Genomic DNA, 23592 nt, shown 5'->3' with positions numbered 1-23592 from the left:
CTATGGATCTCCAGTTATAAAGTGATGCTAACTTTAAATTAGTTTCTGCTAAGTTACTCCCAGCTGTATAATCGTGTTGAACCTTAAAAGACCAAAGTATAAAATATTATGCCTCTGCCTTGCACAAAGAAGAGGTCGAACAAATTCTAAAACATTGAATGAATAATAATTGATGTCAAACCTTCAGTCTACAAGCCATGGCAGAAACAGTGGTGAAGAGCACAAAGTGAGTTAGATTAGTACACTACATCTTTATAAAGGTAATAGCCAAGTGCCCTTCTTGTCATTCTGATCACTGCTTAAAACATGCAGCAAACAGACTGCCCCCAGCACATTGTAACACAGTGTTTATGATGACCTTTTGTAATAGATATACCTGAGGCCAAATCTTGGCTCTGTGATTTTTGGGGACTTAATTACCCTCTCAGAGCCTCAGTTGCCTTAATTAAAATTGGGAATGAAACTACTCTTCATGGGGTTCTTTTTATTTTTTGATTTTTCTTTTTTTTTTCTTTTTTTGCTTTTTAGGGCCACACTCGCGGCACATGGAGGTTCCCAGGCTAGGGGTCGAATTGGCGCTACAGCTGCCAGCCTACGCCAGAGCCACAGCAACGCAGGATCCAAGCCGCATCTGCGACCTACACCACAGCTCACTGCAATACAGAATCCTTAACCCACTGAGCAAGGCCAGGGATCAAACCCACAACCTCATGGTTCCTTCTTGGATTTGTTTCTGCTAAGCCACGATGGGAACTCCCATGGAGTTCTTTTGAGGTTGAAACCCCAGACATTTTTTCTTTGCAGTAAATGTGTACAGGTTTCATTTTTATTATTCAGGAGTGCCTGTGAGAGAAGAGATCTATAGTTTTGGAGCAAAGAAGTTTCTTCTGAAACTGTCTCTTCATTTTAGTTTGTTTATTTGACACATCATAAGAAACCAGTATTCATCCATGGTCTTCTTATATCTCAAAATCAGATCGTAAAGAGTGTCGGCTAGGTGCCAAGGGGCATTTCATGATTTTTTTTCTTCCAATTCATTCCCCCTGTGTCCTTGGAAATCTAAACAGTGTGTATTAACATTCTTTTCACATGGAACAGAAAAATAAGTCATGATGAAACAAAAAAGTTTATGCTAAAGATATGGGAACCAGATATTATTCAATTTGGGGGGAAATGGTTTATTATTTTGCGTTCAGTTATGGACTTGAGGAAATGAGATTTCTTTGATTACTGCAACAAAATTGCCTCCAGCTAAAACTGCATCTCCATCTAACCTAAAGATAGGATTACTCAGATATTAAATTGGGAAAAAACTTGATTATAAAGGCCCTTTTCAGAGCTGTAATCTGGTTTATCAGAGTGTTAATAGGAGACTTTTCCATAGGAGAGATCCCTATTTTGTACCACAATGAAGAAAACTACCTGCCAGACACAGACCTATTTTAAAAAGAGATTATTTAATTAGTTATTTTTATTTCCAGTGAGTCTGGGAATATACTGTGGGGAATCATTTCGTTTTCATTCATTATAAGAAGCTATAGTTTATATTTCCCCCAGGCAGAGATTTATCTGACAATTTGAGTGCTTTAGTGACAGAATTATCTGATGATGAATACGGTATTAAGGAGGCACCAAGTGGCATGACATTTTGAGTCATTTCAGAAACTGTTCGTGATTAATAATTGTGCTTATTATGTATTTTAATTTTTATTCAAGACTGTTTTGTATGGGAAATGAGAATAGATGTTCTACTCTTCTTTTATTTCCTGAATAAGAAGTGAATGCATTTAAAATCTGGTGGAACTGGTGGTAGGTTTAAATCTTGCATCTTCCAGAAGTCATAGTGGAAGTCGACACCTCCCATCTATTACTTTTAACTCTAACATTTGCTTTAAAACAACAAAATAAGAACCATAGCAACTACAGTGTAAGAGTCACCATTCAGTAAGGGCATATTGATTGCTCTGTGGTTTATGATGTGCTTACCATGTATTGTTTCTAACCTATGGAACAAAGCTAAGATGGGTGTTATTCTCCCAATAATGTGGATGATTAACTCACAGTTTCCATATTTTGCTATATATTAGCATCACTCAGATTTTTAAAAAATACAGATATCTGGAACAGCATTTTCATTCATGCCCTTAACTAAAATTGAAATGAAAATAGTCTTGGGAGTTCCCGTTGTGGCGCAGTGGTTAACGAATCCGACTAGGAACCATGAGGTTGCGGGTTCGGTCCCTGCCCTTGCCCAGTGGGTTAATGATCCGGCGTTGCCGTGAGCTGTGGTGTAGGTTGCAGACGCGGCTCGGATCCCGCGTTGCTGTGGCTCTGGCGTAGGCCGGTGGCTACAGCTCTGATTAGACCCCTAGCCTGGGAACCTCCATATGCCGCAGGTGCAGCCCAGGAAATAGCAACAACAACAACAACAAAAGACCAAAAAAAAAAAAAAAAAAAAGAAAATAGTCTTGTACTGATATAATAGAAAATTTGCCAAGACTCAATAAGTTACTTTACACGCTTCACAAGTCACCTGTATAGTACACTTAATTGTTACCTTTTTCCCCAGACTAAATTACTTACATTTGCAAATTGTATGTATGGTCCTATGAAATTATAGACCTTTAAATCTATTAGTATAAAATGAGTGGTTCTATTTTTTTTTAATCTTTGCATCTGAGCAGATAACTTCTGAAAGTATAGTGGCACCAAGGATATATTGTCATAACCCCCTACATGAACAGTTTGTAGTTCACATAGTCATTTTTTTTTCTATTTCTAATGAGGTTTTTAGTAAGTGAAAAAAAAAATTCAACTAATGAAATATTTTCTTAGTAATGCAAAGAAATTTATATCCCTGGCTCCATTTATTTTTATGTAACATATCACCTCTGTATATTAAAAATAATATCTATATCCTAAAGACTAAATTACAAAATAACAATAACTGCTTTTAATATTTTTTGACACATTTGAATAAAGTGAAGGATTCCTAAGACAAGCAAGTCAGTATTTTCCTCATTTGTGCAGGAAATTTTAAAGGTAATAATTTTTCCATCTTCATTTTAGGTTAATGACTGTGCTGTATTTTGTGTTTGTGACTTGTTGGCCCTTACTAACTCCTGGTTAATCTTGTAAATATATAACTAGGATAGTGAGCTATCCAACTTGAGTGAGATGGTAAGATGAAAACTTCTGGAGAAGCCAGTTTTTCACATAATTCCAAAATAAGAGAAACTTTAAGTTCTTTTTTAATTAAAATCTTAAGAAAAAGCATGAGATTCTAGTTTTGAGTTTTTTAAGGTTTATAATGTCCTAATGGGCAGTCATAGGATTATTTGTAGTTTAATTTTATATTCGTCATTGATTTTTAATGTAAGTTTTTAAGAAGCCTATTTATTTGTTTAATCATTAGATAAAACCACATAATGATAATATATTTTGTTTGAACATATCAGAAAATAGCAATATATCCCATTATTCATATTTTGTTGAACATAGCTAGTAGTCCATACTCTTTTCAGCGGCTAAAGATTTTTTTTTCTTATTTTTGACTGTGTCCACGGCATGTGAAAGTTCCCCAGCCAGGTGTCAAACCTGCACCACAGCAGTAACTAGAGCCGCTGCAGTGACAATGCTGGATCCTTAACCAGCTGTGCCACAAGGGAACTCCGGCAGCTAAAGATTCAAATCCAGATTTATAATTTTTAAATACTTTTACTTATCTGAAATGTATGAGTGCATTATTAAGTAGCTGATGCATACTTTAGTTATTTTTTCTACAAATATTGTTCAACAAAAATGAACATTTAACCTGAACATAACATAATATCAGAATCTATGTATCATTATATATAATAACTTTGAGAAGAAGCAGAAGTTAAATTTCCTATTTTAATAGGCTGACCTATATTAATTATATTATAAAACAGATCTCTCATGAATCTTGTATAAGAGACAATATATGAAAAACTGGCTTAGCTTCTACAGGTTTGTTATCAAATTTTATTCAATTCTTCAGGAATGTTCTTTCTATAAAATTCATAAAGCATGCTTTGTTTTAGTAGCTTAACATTTGTTTTTGTTTTTATTTATTTCTTTATTTTGTCTGCCTTTTCTAGGGCTGCTTCTGTGGCATATGGAGGTTCCCAGGCTAGGGGTCTAATCGGAGCTGTAGCCGCCAGCCTACGCCAGAGCCACAGCAACTCAGGATCCGAGCTGCGTCTGCAACCTACACCACAGCTCACAGCAACGCCAGATCCTTAACCCACTGGGCAAGGGCAGGGACCGAACCTGCAACCTCATGGTTCCTAGTCGGATTCGTTAACCACTGTGCCACAACAGGAGCTCCTTAACATTTGTCTTGTTTAAACTTCTATGTTGGATTTTCCCTTTCAGAACTACCAAACCATTGCAAATAATATATGCAAAGCATTTGTGATGCTTTATTCTCTAGGAATGTTCAATTTATAAATGTGTTATTTTCAAGACTTCATCCTCTGCCTCAGTTCTATACTGGAAGTATAAAAAATATTTTATTTTTTATTTAGTTTGGAAAGAGGGAAAACAAAAAAGCTGAAGTTGTGATATGGACTTAAATTACTTGGGAGAACTTGCAGTTCCCTTCTCCAACCCTAATGCCTCTCTGACCAATGAGTGTTGTCTACTTATTTTCTGTATGACAAACAGCTCTCCATATTTTTAGGAGTGAATGTACATGTTGATATTTCTAAAATTCATAATCAGATCATCTGCCGTGCACTTCTAGGCTCCATTTTGCTTTCCATCCTTTGTTCCCCTAACTTTCCTAAGGATTTCCTAGCATTAAAGAGGCTTCCTTATGTGGTACCTTGTCATCTGCAATGGCTTCCTATTTATTCTCTTCTTGCTTAGTTTCTTTTGACCTTTGGAACACTGAGACTTCATACTTGAGCTGTGATAACATCCAATGTGAAGAAAAGCATAGCTATATTGCACAGAAGAAAATGGCTAGATAGCTGATATTTGGATTTAGGGCAATGATTTATCTCTCAAATAAAAATCTGTGTTTGACATGCCAGGCATATGGCTTTATAACAAAACATCCGAGGCAATGCCTTGCAGTACTTATCCTGATAGGCATTTAGCAAAAAACTTAACAGATGTAAATAACTTTTAAGCGTGGAAAAATGTCTTGTGCACAGCAGTATTTGAATATTTACATTTGGTATTCGATTCATGTTTCTTGAAGCAATGGAGTCCCACATTTAGCATTTACCTTGGCATTATACCCCTTTTTAGCTCTTTCTTGTGCAGATTATGTTTTGTCAGAAGCCAGGAATAGGTATACATCTGCAGGTTTTTGAATTGCAGGCTTTTGACTCTACAGACAAATGTTTCATCAAACCATGTTGTTATCTTCATAGTTGGTAGAAGATGAATTGTGCAGTGTATAAGTGGAATCCTGAGTACAAGTTACTGAGATCTTGCCTGGCTGCAAATACACTCAGTGCTTGAAAAGCCCATATGCTTTCCTTTTTTGAAAGAAGGCATCTTAAACAAAATAAAATGCACTCTTTGATTGTCCTGTGGCAGTTCTGTTAACTGTGATAGAATGATGGTATTAGATTTTCTTGACTTTTGTGAATTATCTGAATACAAATTTTGGCCTTTGGATACTAAAGTCCATAGGCTCTGCTATTTAAATAACACTATCATTCTGTATCATTATGCTCAAAAATTAGCTTGGGGAAATATTAATGGACAATTCCCTGTTATAATTCAGCTTATTCATGAGTTTAATTTTTCCTGAATTTACAGCAATTGATTTAAAATGATAGTACATCATAATTGACTTGAGATAACACAATGTGAAAAAAAGCATAATCACATTTTTACAGGAAAAGAGATAGATGGCTGATAATTGAACTGGTAGCTTTGTGAATGCTGGTTTTCATTCTAAATATGATATTTCTCCTACCCCCAAGAGCTAATTCTTACATATTTCAAGCATTCCAGCATACTAAGACAATATTTCTGATTTTAACTCCCACCTAGTATGTTGAATCCTTAGAGTGATAATATCCACATTCAGGAGATTAATTCAGTTTCACTACAGGAGGAGAAGTAATTCCAAAAAAAGCAATGATTTATTTTAATTTACATTAACCCACGATATTGAGAATTGCCAATTGTAAGGCACTGTGCTAAGTGCTCTGGAAACATAAATAATGCAAAAGGCATGGTTTCTACCTTTAGGTAGAAGTTTATTATCTAAGAGAAAAAATATGTAGAACTAGTTGTTGCTCATCACTTGTCCTGGGCACTGCTGAGCTTCCCAATATTGAAAAAAGTAGGGTACAGTTCTTAATAGAATGGAGGAGATTCTTCAGTGGCCCCCTATCGCAGAATCAGCCTTCAAGATGGTGAAGAATATTAGCATTTATCAAGGGTAAGCAGCCCCTCTGATGCAAAGAGCGTTTTTTCCAAAGTACACATGCATTTTCTATGAATTCCAAATAAGCTTGACTAATTTTTGAAAACTATTTTGATGATTTTGCAAGTATTCGCTTCCCCTAGCAGTATGACTCCGGCTGTATGTGAAATCTGTGTCCACACTTAGAGAAGCATTCTCTAAGTGTGGAGAGAAATAAACATCACCAAATGCCATTTTCACACTCAGTCCTGTTAAGGTGATTACTCCCAAGGCAGTGAGGGGCAGCTGACCCCCAGGAATGCTCCATGTGGGGTGGGAGGCAGGTTGTGAGTGAAAGGAAGGCTGTTTCCATCCACGTTCACATTCTCACATCATGTCCAGAGAGCTCCTTCCCAGCTCCCGTGGCTCCCACCACCAACCCAGTGCATCCAAACCCTATGCCCAAGATCAGCCTTTTTTATGCTTCCGGTGGTCATTCTGTCCCTTGTCATCTTTCCTCTGGCAGGGCTTCCTAATCCTGGAAAAATGAAGCATGAGAGAAATCAGCAAGTGTGGGGGGATGAGGGGACTTAAGTGACAAAACTTATAAGAAAAAAACCTTCAGGGCTCCTTTTTTTTTTTTTTTTAACTCCTGGGCCCCCAAGTGAGAAATAGTGGCTTTGATCCCTCCTCATCAGTTTAGAACCTATTCTCAAGACAACTCTAAAATAGAACACTAGGAATGAGAGAAAGGCTGCGATCCAAGTGGCACAGAGGGAAGTTTATGCTTGAATCAGCATTCATTTCTGCAGTGCTGGAGGTCATCAGTAATTCCTTCGCCAGGGCTTGTGCTCAGCACAATTATCGTGCTACGCTAAGCACCGCATCGGACTCACTCTCCTGCAAGAAGATGAGATGCTCAGAGAAAAGAGAGGACGGGAGATGTTTAAAGATTTGCTTCTTACATGGCTTTAATTTGAAATCCTTTCATTCTGAAGAGGTCTGGATATTGAGACAGAACCAATGACAGCAGTACCTTCCTTTACGGATTCAGCCGAGCATCTCCCTTATTTGAAAGGCTTCATCAGCACACTCAGGAACAAGATGTGAGACATCTCGAGGCACTGCTTCCTTGTCAGCTGCAAGATCAATAGAATCCAGACGCCATCCTTTGCCACATTCCAGAGAATGAGTCCTCAGAGTGAGAAGGACTTTACTTTGAAGCTCCTTTATTCGCCTGGACCTGGCGAAGGCAGAGAAGCTTCTCAGGGGAGGGCGCATGAGACTTGGCCCCAGCTGGTCCAGCTGCTCTTGCTCAGCCTGCCAGGTGACATTGCTCACTGGCTCAGTTAATCTGAACAGCAGGGCCCCGGGTCAGAAGGCATTTCCAGGCCACTCAGACAATTCAGGCAAAGCAGTTATTTAAATGATTATGTAAATGATGCCTAAAAGCCTCTGGTGATCGATGTTGATGGGACTCATTAATTTAGGATTATTGTTGAACCTGACAAAAGCAAGCACAATACCAAAGATACATAAACACAGATCTAATTGTCAGAAAATGTAGACTGCCACATTCTACTGCCTTGTTCGACAGTCACCAGATTGCCACTGGGCCCACTCCAGGGGTAAGAGTGGACAATTTCAGAAATCCTTGGTTGCTGTGTGGCAACTAGTTGAAAATAAAGTAACCCACTTAACTCTCAGTCCATTTTTTTTTTTAGTCACTGAAGAAATGTTCTTCCTCTTTGCTCAGCATATAAACAATTTCTAAAGGCCCTGGTATCTGTGTACTCTTGAAAGACTAGATGAAATACTTTTTTAATTGAAAACTAAATGACATAAGTAAAATGTGATGTTGGCTGCATTTTTTACTATTTATTTGCCTTTTATGTTTATTTTAAGAAATTAATTTTCTCCTAAAAAGGAGGCCCACTGCTGAGTACTATGAGGGCTATAATCCCTGTTGACAAAGGAGGGGGAGGGTCTGCAATTGTGAGACAACAGAGACAGACACACCTACTGGAGCTGTGGGTAGGGCAGGGAAGTTCTGGGTGTGGCTTCAGCATAGAAGCAGGTTTTCACCTTTCAGCCCAGTCCTGGCTGCCTGGTAGACATGAATGTAGTTGGCCAAGTGCTACATAACAATAGCAGGTAGGACAAAATCAGGTCCTTTCAAATTGAATCCAACAGCAAGAATAATTTTTTTTTTGTCTTTTTGCCTTTTCTATGGCTGCACCCTTGCAGCATATGGAGGTTCCCAGGCTAGGAGTCTAATCGGAGCTGTAGCTGCCGGCCTACACCACAGCCACAGCAACGCAGGATCCAAGCCGCATCTGCGACCTACACCACAGCTCACAGCATCGCCAGATCCTAACCCACTGAGCAAGGTCAGGGATCGAACCCCAAACTTTGTGATTCCTAGTCAGATTCGTTAACCACTGCATCACGAGGGAACTCCAAGAATATTTTTTTGATAAAAATCTTGAGAGGAATTAGCTTTACCTATGAGACATGGCCAATCACTTAGTTGGGAGGTGCTCTCTGCTCTTGGCTGTCTGTCACCCTTGAAGGTACTCCATTGCTCTCCTTCATTCTATACCTAATTATTACTGCCTCTGCTCAATTTTAACTTCCAAATATGCTTTGAACTCTTCCTCTTTTCCATTTTTCTTTCAGACCTGCATTATTTTTCACCTGGACTGTGGTAGCAGCTTGCCATTTGGACATGGTCTTGTCCCCTCTTAAATCCCATGCATTAAATGAAAATATGACCATAGTTAGAATCCTTCAAACACTTCCCATCACTAATAGAATAAGTTTTTTCTCAGCAAGCTCTTCAGCAAAATAATCTAGTGTCTCTGCAACTTCACTCCATCCTTAACCATCCCCTGACCAACCTGCCTTAGTCTAGTAAATTTTTTATATTTGATAACTTTAAGGAACACCTTTATTTTTTAATGATTTTTATTTTTTTACATTATACCTGGTTTACAGTGTTTTGTCAGTTTTCTACTGTATGGCAAAGTGACCCAGTCACACATACATATATGCATTCTTTTTCTCACATTTTCCTCTATCATGCTCCATCATAAATGACTAGATATAGTTCCCAGTGCTATTCAGCAGGATCTCATTGTTTATCCATTCCAAATGCAATTGTTTGCATCTATTAATTCCAGATTCCCAGTCCATCCCACTCCCTCCCCTGCCCCCTTGGCAACCACAAGTCTGTTGTCCAATTCCATGAGTTTATTTTCTGTGGAAGGGTTTATTTGTGCCAGATGTAAGTGATATTGTATGGTATTTGTCTTTCTCTTTCTGACTTACTTCACTTAGTATGAGAGTCTCTAGTTCCATCCATGTTGCTGCAAATGGCATTATTTTGTTCTTTTTTATGGCAGAGTAGTACTCCATTGTGTATATATACCACATCCTCTTAATCCATTCATCTGTCAATAGACATTTAGGTTATTTCCATGTCTTGGTTACTGTAAATTTGTATAGTAATATTGAACTGCCTCCACATTCCTAATCATACCAGGCTGTCCCCCCTTTTTCATTCAATATATCAGTGCCTTCTCTTTCCCAGGAATCCTTCCCTGAAGCCCAAGCTGGGTTATAATTCCCTTTTCCATTCTCCCATTGAATCCCATGCCTCCAGCGTCACAGTGTCTTCATATAATATTACAATGTTTTTATTTCTTTGTGTCTCCCCACTTCACTAAAAGCTCCTTCAGGAAACTAGTACAGTAGCCAACTCCTGCTTCTCACTCAGAGATCATATTTAGTGTTACTCCTCAGAAAGGCCTTCTCTGATCACCTGGCATCCTCACCTGGTTCATCCTTTTTTTCTTCACTGACCATCTTTATTTATTTAAGTGTTTATAGTTTGCCTCTCCACTGGAATCTGACACCTGAGCTTTCTGCCTAGAAAAGCACCTGTATAGAATGTCTTTAATAAATTGGCTTTTTTTTCAAAACTGAATTAAGTGAATGGATGAATAGATCAATGTAGAGATGGACATATAGTAAAAAGTCAATAAATTAGGACTGAATAAGCCAGTTCATATTAGATAAACAGTATATAGGTCAATAGTTGTAGCAGGTCAATTTTTTTAACACCTGTAAAGAGACACAGACCACCACAATACCTCAGTGTTTACTTCTGTAACCCACTGCTGCAGACTATTGTCTACTATTTTAGTGTATCCCAATTTATGGAAGCTGTGTCACACTCTGAGTACCACTAGTGATATCCTGCATGTTTCCTTCATGTTAATTCTGGCCTCCATCCTACTATGTGTATGCACACATCCCCAAATAAAATCACAGCAGACAGAAAAGATTCAGAATCAACTTCTAAAGAATGACTGACCTCTTTCACTCTGTCATTTGATATTATTTCCTTTTGGCACAGATGAGCATCTGACTTAAATTCCAGACTCATCTTTTATGAGTTTAACTTCCCTCCTCACAGGTTTCTTCACTTATGAAATAGACATGATAACTTTTTTCCTTGAAATACTATTTTGATTATGGGAGGGAACACATGTGGATGCACTTTTCAAACTTCAGAATGCTCATCTTACACTGTTTTTCCTTAGGTACTATTTCATATCCTTGCCTCATTTATTCATAGTGATAGCAACACACATCTCCATATTACCTTTCTTTTAAGCATCTTATTGTTCACCGCTTAAGGTCACTTAATCTTAGGTGTATAATCATTTTCATTCTGAATTGCAATGCCTTCATTAGTTTTTATAACTGCTGTATTTAATAGGACATTGGGGAAGTGGATAGCACAGGCAAAAGGAAATTGGATTTTGAACCTTTTATTATGATGACATCCATTTGATTGTGGTCCAAATGATTAGTGAAGAAAAGCTGCTGTTGTGACAACTTTCCAGTGTGAAATACAGTGTAAGACTTGGATTTCCTTATTAGTTTAGTGTTTAGGAATATTCAGCACATATATATTGAGCTCTTCCTGTGTCCGAGCTAAGCCACTGTGATCATCTCAGAGTGCAGCAGTGTAAGATCCAGTGCCTGCTCCACAGGAGCTAAAAGGCCAGAGTCACCTCTACTCTCAAGAGAAACATGCAAGTGACCTTGCAGACCCAAGCTCATTATTAACAATTTATTCTTGTAAAGGCAAAGTACTGTTTACCTTTCATTACCTCACAGTTGATGAATTAGGTGTCACCATAACCACAGTTTTTAAAATGAGAAAAATTGAGAACCACTCAATTTGTAAGGAATTAAGCTGATAGCTCACATGCTCACCCTTTGGTTAAGAACCTCCTATAGAGTGGTGTTCCTACTACTGGGATTCTGATTGGCTACATACAATAGAGTATGTAAATGAATGTTGCAAAAATTTGTTTTAAAAAAACCTTGTGAAATTGAGGGTGAGAAAAGAAATATTCATCCATTTGACATCACAGCAAGGAGGTAATTCATGTGAAAATGCTTTGGAAGCTGTGAAGCCCTATATAAATATACCTTATCAGGGTATTTTTTTGAATTATATTTTGTTTGAACAAATGACTATTGGTGGCGTGATAAAGATTAGGAGACTTATGGCAGAGTAAAAAAAAAAATGGAAATATATGTTTTAAATTTCTTGGTAGTATTTGGCCAGTGTGTGAATGCTGCCTTTTGCAGCCATTGTGTTTGCTAATACGGTAGCTAATAAGGGGAAATTGGTAGGTTAAGAGTACTAACAACATAGACATACTAATAGTGCGGTGAGGTCTAATTTCTTTTAAAATGGTTACAAATTCAGTGAGGATATCCAGCTCAGCATAAGTTAATAAGTAGTACACAACTAAACGGTACAAAGTTCTCTCTAAGGCTATCTTGCAGTTTAATTAATCAAAACTGGCTCTCTAGCTCTGTCGTTACACTGACTGGCCTACAATAAATGGCCTCCTTGCCTGCTGCATTTTTCCATCCAAACATTGTACAAATCAAGGACAAGCATCCTTGAGACTCTTTTTAATAGCAAGAGTCTTAAAAAGCCAGCTTCCTGCAGTTACTTAAAATCAAAGTGTCATCATGAAAGTTTCTTAGTGCTTTTTGAAATCTGTAAAGATCTTGAAGTTTGAAATGCAAAACAAAGCATGAATTCAAAGACTCAACATTTGCGATTTCAATGTTAATTTTTTTGGAATGTGAAAATCAGATCATTATTTGTGACTCTTAATATAGAGATTCTAAAAATGAGTGCTTTCTTAATTTAATGACTTCAAAATGATATGGTACACCTTTATTAAGTGCTAAAGAGTTCTAAATACATGCTTTAGACAAGATATTTCTATCCACATTTAATTTAACAAGTGAATGATTTGTCAGTTGTCAATCACGAAGGTGCAATTTTTGCTGTGTTAGTCATCTTTACTGATAACTATTGGTTAAGATGACTACTTATCCGCATATTTTTCTTTTTACAAAGTGTTTAAAGGTTTTAAATCCAATGGAGGAATGTTAATAAGTAATATGCTTAGAGATACTTATTATCTGAGCATGGGATAGAAAAAAGAAACATGTTTATGCTTAGAGAAAATAATGGTTAACAGTGAGAAATATCTGTGTAAATTTTTTCGAATACTATAGCCTAGCAGCAGACTTTCATATTTTCCTTTCATATTTCCTACCTCAATCTGAGTGTAAACATTTAATTGCTGGATTTCAGTAGTAATTAAGTTCTAAAATATACTTGATGGGAAATACTGATCAAGTTGACTTATATACAGTAACATTTAATAATAGCAATATACTCCTTTCATATTTTCAGGAATTCTGGTGCATTATTATGTATTTTCAATAGGATTATTACATTTATTACACAAATCTAAATTGGCAAAACACTGAATATAGTTATATATGAAATGTTAATGAAATTAAGAAAACCACATATTATTTTTCATTATATCATATTACTTTGAATTTCCAAAACTGAACTTAATGTAAGTGTTATTTCTGGTGAAATTTTGTGAAATAATTAGGAAATTCAAATATATATCTTATATATCATACATATTATATATATATTTACTGCTTATCTAATTTTTACCTTGATTTACCTTCATTTCTAAGTTTAAAATCTAGACACATTTTGTATTTGAGAACATGTACTGTGAGTTTATTATACTTTAATCTTAGCATTTTAAATTTTTATTAGGAAATTTTTCTTGAATTTCCAAGTTGCAAATTTAAAGAAAAATAAAACAGCTAATACGTAAGTGCAGAATCCCTAGAGCTGTGAATTTTGAATTAAAAATACTAGAACTGTAAATACGTTAATATTTTATTTACTGAGTAACATTTATACTGCTCTGAATAATGCCAGAAAGTATACCTGCTTACTTTATAAAAATAATTTGTCTACCTATTTTCTATTTCTTATAGCATATCACAAGTTATTATAATAGTTTTAAATGTTGACAGATTTTACATATTGCCCTTTTTGTGAATGCATAACTGACAGTGGTTATAAAAATTTAAGTTAAACTCTTACAGTAGTGAGAAATGCTAAGTTAATACAAAAATAACTTTGATACAAAACTCAGATATAGGCAAGTCAGGAAATAGTGGATCAACAGATATTTATTGAGGAATTATGATTTATGAGGTGTGTTAATGGGAATATAATGTATGGGATAGACCTTTTAAGGACATCACACTTTTGTTGATATGATCAGCAAAAGTAACACCGTACAACACAGAATCCTAGTACAGAGGGTCATGTCTGTTCAGCTGCCAAATTCAAAGCCAAGAAAGAAGAGACTTGAGAAGTAAGAATTACTTCCTTCATGTAGCTATCAATAACAAATCTAAAGTATGAAGGGCTTAAATGGTATGATGGTCCAAATTAAAATCTCCTAAAAATACCTTCCATCAAGTCCAATAACTGCATTTCTATACAGATTATTTCTCGTACATTCACTTTTTTCCCTGATTTTTTTCCCAGAATGCTCAGGCCCACTGGGAATTGAAGGTGGAATCATATCAAATCAGCAAATCACAGCTTCATCTACCCACCGAGCTCTTTTTGGACTCCAGAAGTGGTATCCCTACTATGCACGTCTTAATAAGAAGGGGCTTATAAATGCCTGGACAGCTGCAGAAAATGACAGATGGCCATGGATTCAGGTAACAGATGGGATGGGATGGGACAAGGTTTATTGCCAAGGAATGACCAGAGTCATTCCAAAAAGAAGATTGTGAGTTTGCCCAAAGTGTGACTTTTCTTCATGGTCACAGAGGAAAGGATGATTTAGCTAGAGTCCACACTGGCTATAAAAACTGAAACTCTGGGAAATGTGAACATTCATTTCCATTCCATTAAAATGTATTAATTGAGTTAAAGATGTTAAAATTCTTGAGTTATAGATATTACTGTCTTGAGGTACAGTGTTTTCATTAACACTGTGTTAACATTTAGCAGCAATTTTTGGTACTTCAAGTATATAAATATTGTGTCTTTTCCTTATATGTCTTATAAATGTTTCTAGATGTGCAAATATAAAATATGCAGTGTTTTATGATAGTATCTGAAATGTCTTCTTCACCCTCTTTCAATAGCTGAGAATGTTTCAGTTCCTACTCTTATTTATTATCATGAAACAGATATTTTTCATAAAAGCATGAGAAAACAATGACAAACCAAGATAGTAAATTATTTACCAAAGATGATGGATGGTGGTGAAGCCTGCATCTTATATTTTATCTCATTAAATACTTTTTGAGCCCTTAGCTGAAGAAAGATGGGAAAGTACATATCTGGAGGCAGAAAAAGTGATCAAACCACAGTTTTGATGGAAGATTCTCCTTTTGTCAGTGAGGAGTGTGTTAATAACATATAAGAAGTTATTCATGTGTGCCAAAGAGAGGAAAAATCTAGTATACACTGGGGTCAGAGGAAGAAATGATTAGTTTTCATGGGAAAGCCTCACAGGAAAGCTAGTTTTTGAGATAGGCTTTGGAGGATAGCTTTCACCAGAGACTGCATGCCAAGGGAATAGCGTGATCAAAGATGCTAGGTGAGAATTTAGGCAACACCACATAGAAAATTGTGACCTGTGTTTAAGTGCCAGAGAAATTAGTTCAAATTTAGTGTGTGAGTTTTGTGAGCCATAGGATTCATACTAAGAGGTAGTAAGAGGTTTTAGCTTTATTCCATCAGAATAGGGAATTATTATAGAATTTTGTTTTGTTTAGGTAGCTGATCTATTTTTTCTTTCTTTTTTTTCTTTTTTTTTTTTGTCTTTTTGCTATTTCTTTGGGCCACTCCCGCGGCATATGTAGGTTCCCAGGCTAGGGGTCCAATCGGAGCTGTAGCCCCTGGCCTACGCCAGAGCCACAGCAACACGGGATCCGAGCCGTGTCTGCAACCTACACCACAGCTCACGGCAACGCCAGATCGTTAACCCACTGAGCAAGGGCAGGGACCGAACCCGCAACCCCATGGTTCCTAGTCAGATTTGTTAACCACTGCGCCATGACGGGGACTCCCTGATCTATTTTTTCTGTTGACTGCATATTTTGAGTCAGAGATAATATTCAAGATGGGACTCCGTGATGTGACATTATTAGGTGCAGAAGACAGAGGCTACTTTACCAGCAGTTGATAGAAAAGGAAATTGACTTAAGGCCAAATGCTATGATTTCCATACTTTCTAAAGAGGGCCAAAATCTCCTTTAGATGTATTTTTTGTTCAATTTCTTAAGAATTTTTACTATCCTATATGTGTTTCTTTTATCTATATGGGTCCATGTAGTTACCTGATATCCTGGTTTTATTTTATGAATTTAATTTGCATATGTTTGTAGAAATTACTTCTTAATTTACACATGATTTTTATAATCTGTAGCCACATGCACAAAGAAAATTCCAGACAGTAGAAATGGCACATTTGTACAGTTTTGATCATAGACCAATGAATTTCTAGTTAATTCTTAAATAATACAAGACAGTAAAAGATGCCTGTATTCTGTTTGCTAAAAATCAATTTTTTTCATTGACCTTATGAAATGCATTTATAGGATTGAGGTCTTGATAAAACTTTGGAAATTAAGATTCATAGTAGAAATTGCAGACCAATTGAAAGATGATGTCACAAGTAGGCACCAATGTTTCTACTGGGCAAATGATGTTTCTGAGCTTCAGTGATTTCTATGTGTTAATAAACCCCCTACTTTTGCTGTGCTTTCTCTGAGAAACATGTTGTGATTATTTTATGTCCTGATTTTTCACTATACTTTGTTGTAGTTTATTACTTACTTAACACTATGCATCATTCTCTCAGAGTATGAATGAATTTTGTTTTCTTGACCCCAGTGATTATAGATCTAAATAACTCAATGGAACATGACCGTGGTTGACTTAGAGAAATTTAGATTAAATATAACTTGATCAGCCTAAGTAGAAATATTAAATATTCCTTTTACTTTTAAGGGCAGTCCATTACCATTATTACTGTTGTTGTTCTTCTTCTTTTGCTTCTAATATGAAGATAATAATGAACTTGGAGAAAACCAGTAAAAGTAAACAAAGGGTTTATATTAAATGAAGCAGTCTTGCATGTAATGGAAGGAAGACTGGAAACGTACCATTGTTATTCAATAAATACTTCATGATTGTGCTGAGAGTATATATTATGTTATTATATTCCTTAATAATGTCTTATTTTCTAAGTTATTTTTCTAAAAAGAAAAATTGTATCCCTTTCTCAAAGGAAAACCATATCTAAGAGGCTCTAGGAAGTCTAATCATGTACAAATTTTCTGTGTTTGAGTATTATTAATTTCCCTTGTCACTTAATTCTTTTATTTATATTCAGTCCTCCAAATGAAACATTTGAGTACTTTGCTTAAACTCACTTACAATGAGCACAGTATTCCTCTAATCTTTCAGGTGTACGAGACACATGCACTAATTAGTATTCAATTTCATTTTCTTCCTTGTCTTGATGAAATGAAAATTGAAATTGCCATTTTAAATTTACACACTCAGCATGCAATTATGGATAGCACCACAGTGTTCATAATTGGTTCTGAATTTAAGGGGTTAGTGCAGTAAATACAGTTAAACAAAAACCTATTTTTTTAAGTTTTTCTGACCTTTATTTCCTCACCTAGATTTTTTTTTCCAAGTAATAAATAACCACCATCTTAAACACTAACCTGTTCATTAGCATCCTGGAATATCAATTTTTCTTTCTGACTGCTATGCTACAAATAATAACTTTGGGAAGTTATGCAAATATGTGTTACATTATCTCAACTGAAAATATAAAAGCTTAGCTAAACCTTCTGGGAAATTTGCTCACTGAATAAGGTCACTCATGGTGATTATTATTTAATTTTAAAAGATAATTGTTTTCCATTCCTGTTGTTTTGTTTTTATTTATAGCTACCTGTAGAAAATTTTTCATTTAAAAAAAAAAATTCTGGGGTAATTTTGTTTGTATGTGTTTCTGGAATGCATATTCACTGGATTTCCATCCATTCAACAGATATTCACTAAATGAATGTCTACTCTGCAGTCTCTTCTCTACTAGACACTTAGAAAAAAGACAGCTTTTAGGATGCTCTGAGTCTAGGATATAGGATGCTTTTTAGGATGCTCTGAATCTAGAATATAGAAAAGTAAATATATTACATGGGTATCCTGATTCTTACATCTTCTGCTAACCCATTTCGTTTGAACCATAATGTTTTATTATATCCTGACAGTCTGTTTTTAATAGAGATTTTGTTAAACTAAAATCTAGAATGATATTTATAGAATAAGAAAGGAGAGAAATTCCCATTACACTAAGTATGACATGGCTATAATATTACATGCTAATCTGTTTGATGGATACACTAAGGCAAAGACATAATTTTCCTTTGAAAATTAACTTACCAGTAGTTGTGCCAGTGCTGGTGTTTCATCACTGAGGGAAATAGATTTTGATTTTTCTATTTTAAATAAATCATTACCCTTTTAGAATATGTTAATACAACCTTAATATGCTCCTTTTCTATATGCCACAGAGTTTGGGGGGATGGAGGTAGTTATTTATCAAACTTAAATGTACACAGAAATCACATGGGTCACTCAATAGAAACTTCTGGATTGTTCCACAGATCTGTTTATTGCTGGTCACCCTCAGAATGTACTGTAAAAACATGTCTCATCAGCTCATACAGCCTATGTTTATACCATCTGAGCTACATTAGAAATAAGTGAATAAGATGCAGGAAGCAATTTTGCTCGATAATCTGGACACTGTTGTTGGAATTGCACGTAGTGATAACAAAAGGATGGAGAAGAAAGAACAGGGAATAAAAATGGGGAGGAATAGTAAGAATTGTCTGACCCACAAAAAGTCTCTAAAGGGAGGCAGAACCACACTGTATATCCTAATCAGAAGAGCATCCTGCCTTTGCAGCAATTCCTAAGTAGTTATTATTCATTACTCATAAAGCTTTTAAGTATTTTCAACAGTTAATGTTCCTAAATGGCTATTGGTTTCTTCTTTGTTAGAAAATTTTAAATACCCCAAAGCAAGATCATTTGACTTTTGTGTTTTATATAAAATATTAGTTAGTGTAGAACATGTGGGCTCAAAAGAGACTTGTGTGAGCACAAATTATGTTACAATCACATTTCTAGAATACAAATTCCGTACGTGGTGGTGTATTTTTTTTTTAACTTTGTGAACAAAGTATTAAAAATGCTGCAAAATAATAGAGTAATCATCTGTTTCATTTTGAAAGCCCATATATAATGTGTGTGAAAATTTCTTATGGCACCTGGAGCTCCTTGAGACATAAAATCTGTTTTCAAACACATAGAATTTAAGAAGTAGATTTTTTTTTCTGTTTTCAGTTTGTTTTCTAGTTATGGAAAATTTCTATAATTTTCTATAAAATCTATCTTTACTACTTCTTTATTCAAATAGGAAGTATTTTAAGCCTTGGTTTTTTTTTTTTTTCCTGAAAAAAACTACACTCTCAGATACACTCCTCTCCATACTAAACATCTAAGGTTAATTACATCTAGACATTAATATATTGCTTCTGATCATCTTTTTTTTAAATAGTAATCCTGGATGAAAAATTACTATTTTTTTAAGTTGCTTATTAGAAGTGAGCATCCACACAAAGTCTATCTTAAAAATGTTACTTTTGAGGAGTGCCCTGGTGGTCTAGTGGTTAGGACTTCGTGCTTTCACTGTTGCGACCTGGGGTTCAATCTCTGGTCTGAGAACTGAAATCCCACATCAAGCTGCTGAATGCCAAAGCCAAAAAAATCACTTTCTAACTTTTAAAAACCCTTAAAATGCCTTTTTAAAGGCCCTTAGCATTAAGTAAAAATGACTGGATACATCTGTTCTGGAGAGTAATATATTTAGTCTAATTATTTGGTCATTTAGCACAGTTATACTAATATGGTACATCTTATTTGTTTATTTGTTTTAAAGGTAGTGTTTTGGATCTGAACCCCAGATTCTCTGAGCTATAGAATATATGATTAAACAGATAGAAATTGTTCCCTAGTATAAAAAGCACTGCATCTAGACTCTCTTCTCTTTCCTCTAAGTTGCTTCCTCCCTATCAGCACCCAGCACCTTGTTGATCTAGATTTCTTATTGTTGCTCAACTTCATCTGGCTGTTTTCTGTTACTGTTGTTAGGCACACACACTTAATGGTTCATCTGTTGACCACCTACCAATCTTCTTTAGATTCACCTCCTTTATTGCATTTTGTATAAAATGATTCTTAGGAGTTCCTGTCCTGGCTCAGTGGAAATGAATCTGACTAGTATCCATGAGGACCCAGGTTTGATCCCTGGCCTTGCTCAGTGGGTTAATGATCTGGTGTTGCATGAGCTGTGGTGTAGGTTGCAGATGCGGCTTAGATCTGGTGTTGCCATAGTTGTGGTTCAGGCCAGCGGCTACAGCTCTTATTCAGCCCCTAGCCTGGGAACCTCCATATGCTGCAGGTGTGGCACAAAAAAAAAAAAGGACAAAAAAAATTATTCCCAGAATTTCTGCTTTTTAATCCAAAGTTACGTGACTATAGTGCCCTTTTTTTCCACTCTGCCAACTCGACATTTCAATCAGAGCAGCTAACTTACTTAACATAAAGGGATATTTGTTTTCCTTTCTCCAAAACCACTTGAGGGTTAATGGTATACCTGATTTAAATCTATTTCCAGAGCATCTTGAATTAAAAAAAAAAAAGAAAAGCTATGTTGGATAGATGCAAATGATTGATAGAAGAATAGAGACTGTTGAACAAAAGAGATTGGAAAGAGAGAGTGGTTTTCACATAGTAATTATACTGCCCTGAATGGTACTGAAATTGCCCAAACAACTCAGCTTACTCTCTGTGTTCAGCTGTTTTATGCTTATATTCAAATTTTACCATCCAGGCTTGATCCCATGGGTGCCATATGTGGTATGTCTCTTCGCAATATAAGGAATGTCTCACCCATCTGGGCAGCAGCAGAATCAAACTTTCTGTAACCCCAGTAGCACATACTTCCCTTCATAATCACTGCAAACTGCCCTTATAAGCAACATTATGGGCACGAGTAGTATTTATAAAGTTGTTTGCCAAGAAGTCTGCTAATTACCCTTAGTCTCAGACACCAAAATTTTCATCTTCTTTCCCATTTATGTTTTGTTCCTGAAATGTTTGAAAAAAAAAATGTTTGTTTTCACTTCTTGGACATTTTTCTGTTTGTTATCATAATCATACCACCAGAGTTTGAAACTTTAGACAGTACTGTTGTTAAAATAACTGTATCTTCATAGAAAAAAAAATGTTTTAAATACTAGTATCTCCCCAGCTTATGCTATGTCACTTTTACCCTTGCAGGTATGTCAAAAACATACGAACTACATCTATTACTAATATTTATAAAATATAGACTAAAACTAGTTACCAGTAATTATTTTAAGACAATTTTCAACATCTAATAAACCCTTAGTAAATAATTCATTAAACTACCCTTGTAAAAAACTTTTTCATTATACATACTTGCTGTACATTTTGGCCATCAGGAAAACATTTGCAACTTGCACATTTACAAAGGTTATGATTTTAAATGTCTAATGGTTCATTTAATGAACCAGTTTTTTGTTTGATTGGTTGGTTTGGTTTGGTTTTTAGTGTATACTGGTGGATTGAAATGGAAAGTATCTGAATTGATTGAAAATAAGAACTCCCTCTTGTCGTGGAAAAAAATAAAACATTCAAGATTTAATATTTCTGGTTTTGCAATCTACCTTGATAACCTTCATGGCAAATTTACTCTGGTTCCCTCTTGATGTCCCTTCACATGACCATCTAGTGGCCTCTGGTCTATATATCCTCATTTCTTAGGACTAAGGAGTCACCACTCTGAGTTCCTATCATCTCCCAGAGTTTCTTTTTGCAGTGTTTCTCCAGTATTGCTAAATGCACTCATAAATGTGAAGTTCCTGTGAATGTGAATCCAGTGTCAACTTAAGATGTTAAACCTGCTTATGAGACCTGCCCATGGTATATTTGCTTATGAAATTAGAGTCAGCTACTGCCTCCAGTGCAACAATTTGTCCTGAAAGGACTCCTGTAGCACCTTCTGCAAGGGCAGAGAAGGTCTGTTGGCAGCCTGTCCGAGTCCCTAGGGGTGAGAAATGCAGAGAAGCAACGGGAAAAGTGAGTCTGAGCTAAAGGTTTGATTGTCTCTTCATGTTTCTCTTCTGGGAACTAGTGGGATTACTATTTGGATTGAGCTGAAGGAATCCCTTATTTCCACTGTAGACACTGAACAAATTTGTTTTGCCCCCAAGGCCTCACTGAAAACCTCCTTGTGTTGAAAATGTGACCGAATCCCAAGCCACCTGGACTGATTCTGAAAGCTTTATTTTCTTGAGACAGTAATTAATTTGAAACTATTTCAATTTGGGAGATTTAGTCATTGTTCAAAACTAATTGAAGGAGGTTGTATTTAAGTACAGAAAAAGTTACTCTATTCACTTATACTTAGGTTACAGGTGAATCTCATTCTTCATACTGTGACATATTAGCTTTAAAATAATCTAACAGCTAGCACTATGTGCTGTGTCAACTACTTGCAATGTACTGAATCCATAATGCCAAGTAATTGGCATTGTGCTTTATTCTCAGCATTCAGATCTGGAAATCTAGGCACAGAAAAATAAGTTGTCCAAATTTTCTAATCTGGCAAATGGCATAGATGGGATTTAAACTCAGGCAGTTTATGTGAGAGGCCAGCACTAAACCATTCCTAACCTCTTTTTGAAAGCTCTTGGAAGGGTCCTTTTCCTTTTTTTTTGGAGGTTGAAGGTGGGCACTGGTAGTAGATATGAGGGAGTCTTGGATTTTCTTAAGGCTCTGTTAAGTATCTCGTATTTTATAAAAATTATATTTGCACATAGCAAACAATTCACCTCTAGCCTGAGGCAGTGGTTCTCAAACTTCAACTATGTAACAATGACCTGGAGAGCTTTTTAAACGTTGTCTCCATCCTTAGAGTTACTGAATTAGTAGGTCAGAGTTGTGACCCAGGGGATGCCATAATAAGCAGACACTGCAGGTGGATTGTGATATTGGTGATCCTTAGAAAAAAGTCATAGTTGGTACCCTGTTGGAGCCCACAGTCTAGCGAGAGAGACATACTTCCCCTTGGATATGCTCCTTTCATGATTAGAAGAAACTTAATTAAATAAATTAAGATGATGGAGAACAGCCTATTTTCAAAATGAAACATCAGTGTGAAATATTTTAAGTAAAGGATGGCATTAAGACATCACAAATCTAAGACTTAAGCTGCTTTGGTGATATTTGATTATTAACCTGCATGTTTCAGTTGTCTGCCTTAAGTGGAACCCCCATTCCTCCATGAACTGGAAATAGTAATGCTTAATTGTTTTCAGAGGATTTTTGCCATGACATGAGGCCTTCAATAATTAAGCCATAATTAAATAGTAAAAGGATTGTAAAAACATCCACATCTCTAGAAGACCAGGCTTTAAATGTTTTATTGTTAAATTCTCAGCTGGCTCTTAGGAGTCTGTAAGGAAGAAATATTTATTTTATATGCAACCGGAGTATAATGAAAACATCAAAAAGCCATTTACATTTTAATTATTAAAGGTGAGTTTAGCATATTCACCATTTTTAAGGA

The 23592-nt window shown here is 35.9% G+C and overlaps 1 protein-coding gene across 2 annotated transcripts in view; it reads left to right on the top strand.

Annotated features, from left to right (window-relative positions):
• Nucleotides 1-23592, top strand: part of EDIL3 (EGF like repeats and discoidin domains 3) — a 438462-nt gene that overhangs the window by 269522 nt on the left and 145348 nt on the right. For both annotated transcript variants that reach the window (XM_047778233.1, XM_047778232.1), the window contains one exon: nucleotides 14373-14554. In XM_047778233.1, the coding sequence (XP_047634189.1) occupies nucleotides 14373-14554 (182 nt within the window). The remainder of the gene's footprint in view (nucleotides 1-14372; nucleotides 14555-23592) is intronic.

This window comes from Phacochoerus africanus, chromosome 4, assembly GCF_016906955.1.
Source record: "Phacochoerus africanus isolate WHEZ1 chromosome 4, ROS_Pafr_v1, whole genome shotgun sequence".
NCBI classification, from domain to species: Eukaryota; Metazoa; Chordata; class Mammalia; order Artiodactyla; family Suidae; genus Phacochoerus; species Phacochoerus africanus.
This window is presented reverse-complemented; position numbering and strand designations above follow the sequence as displayed.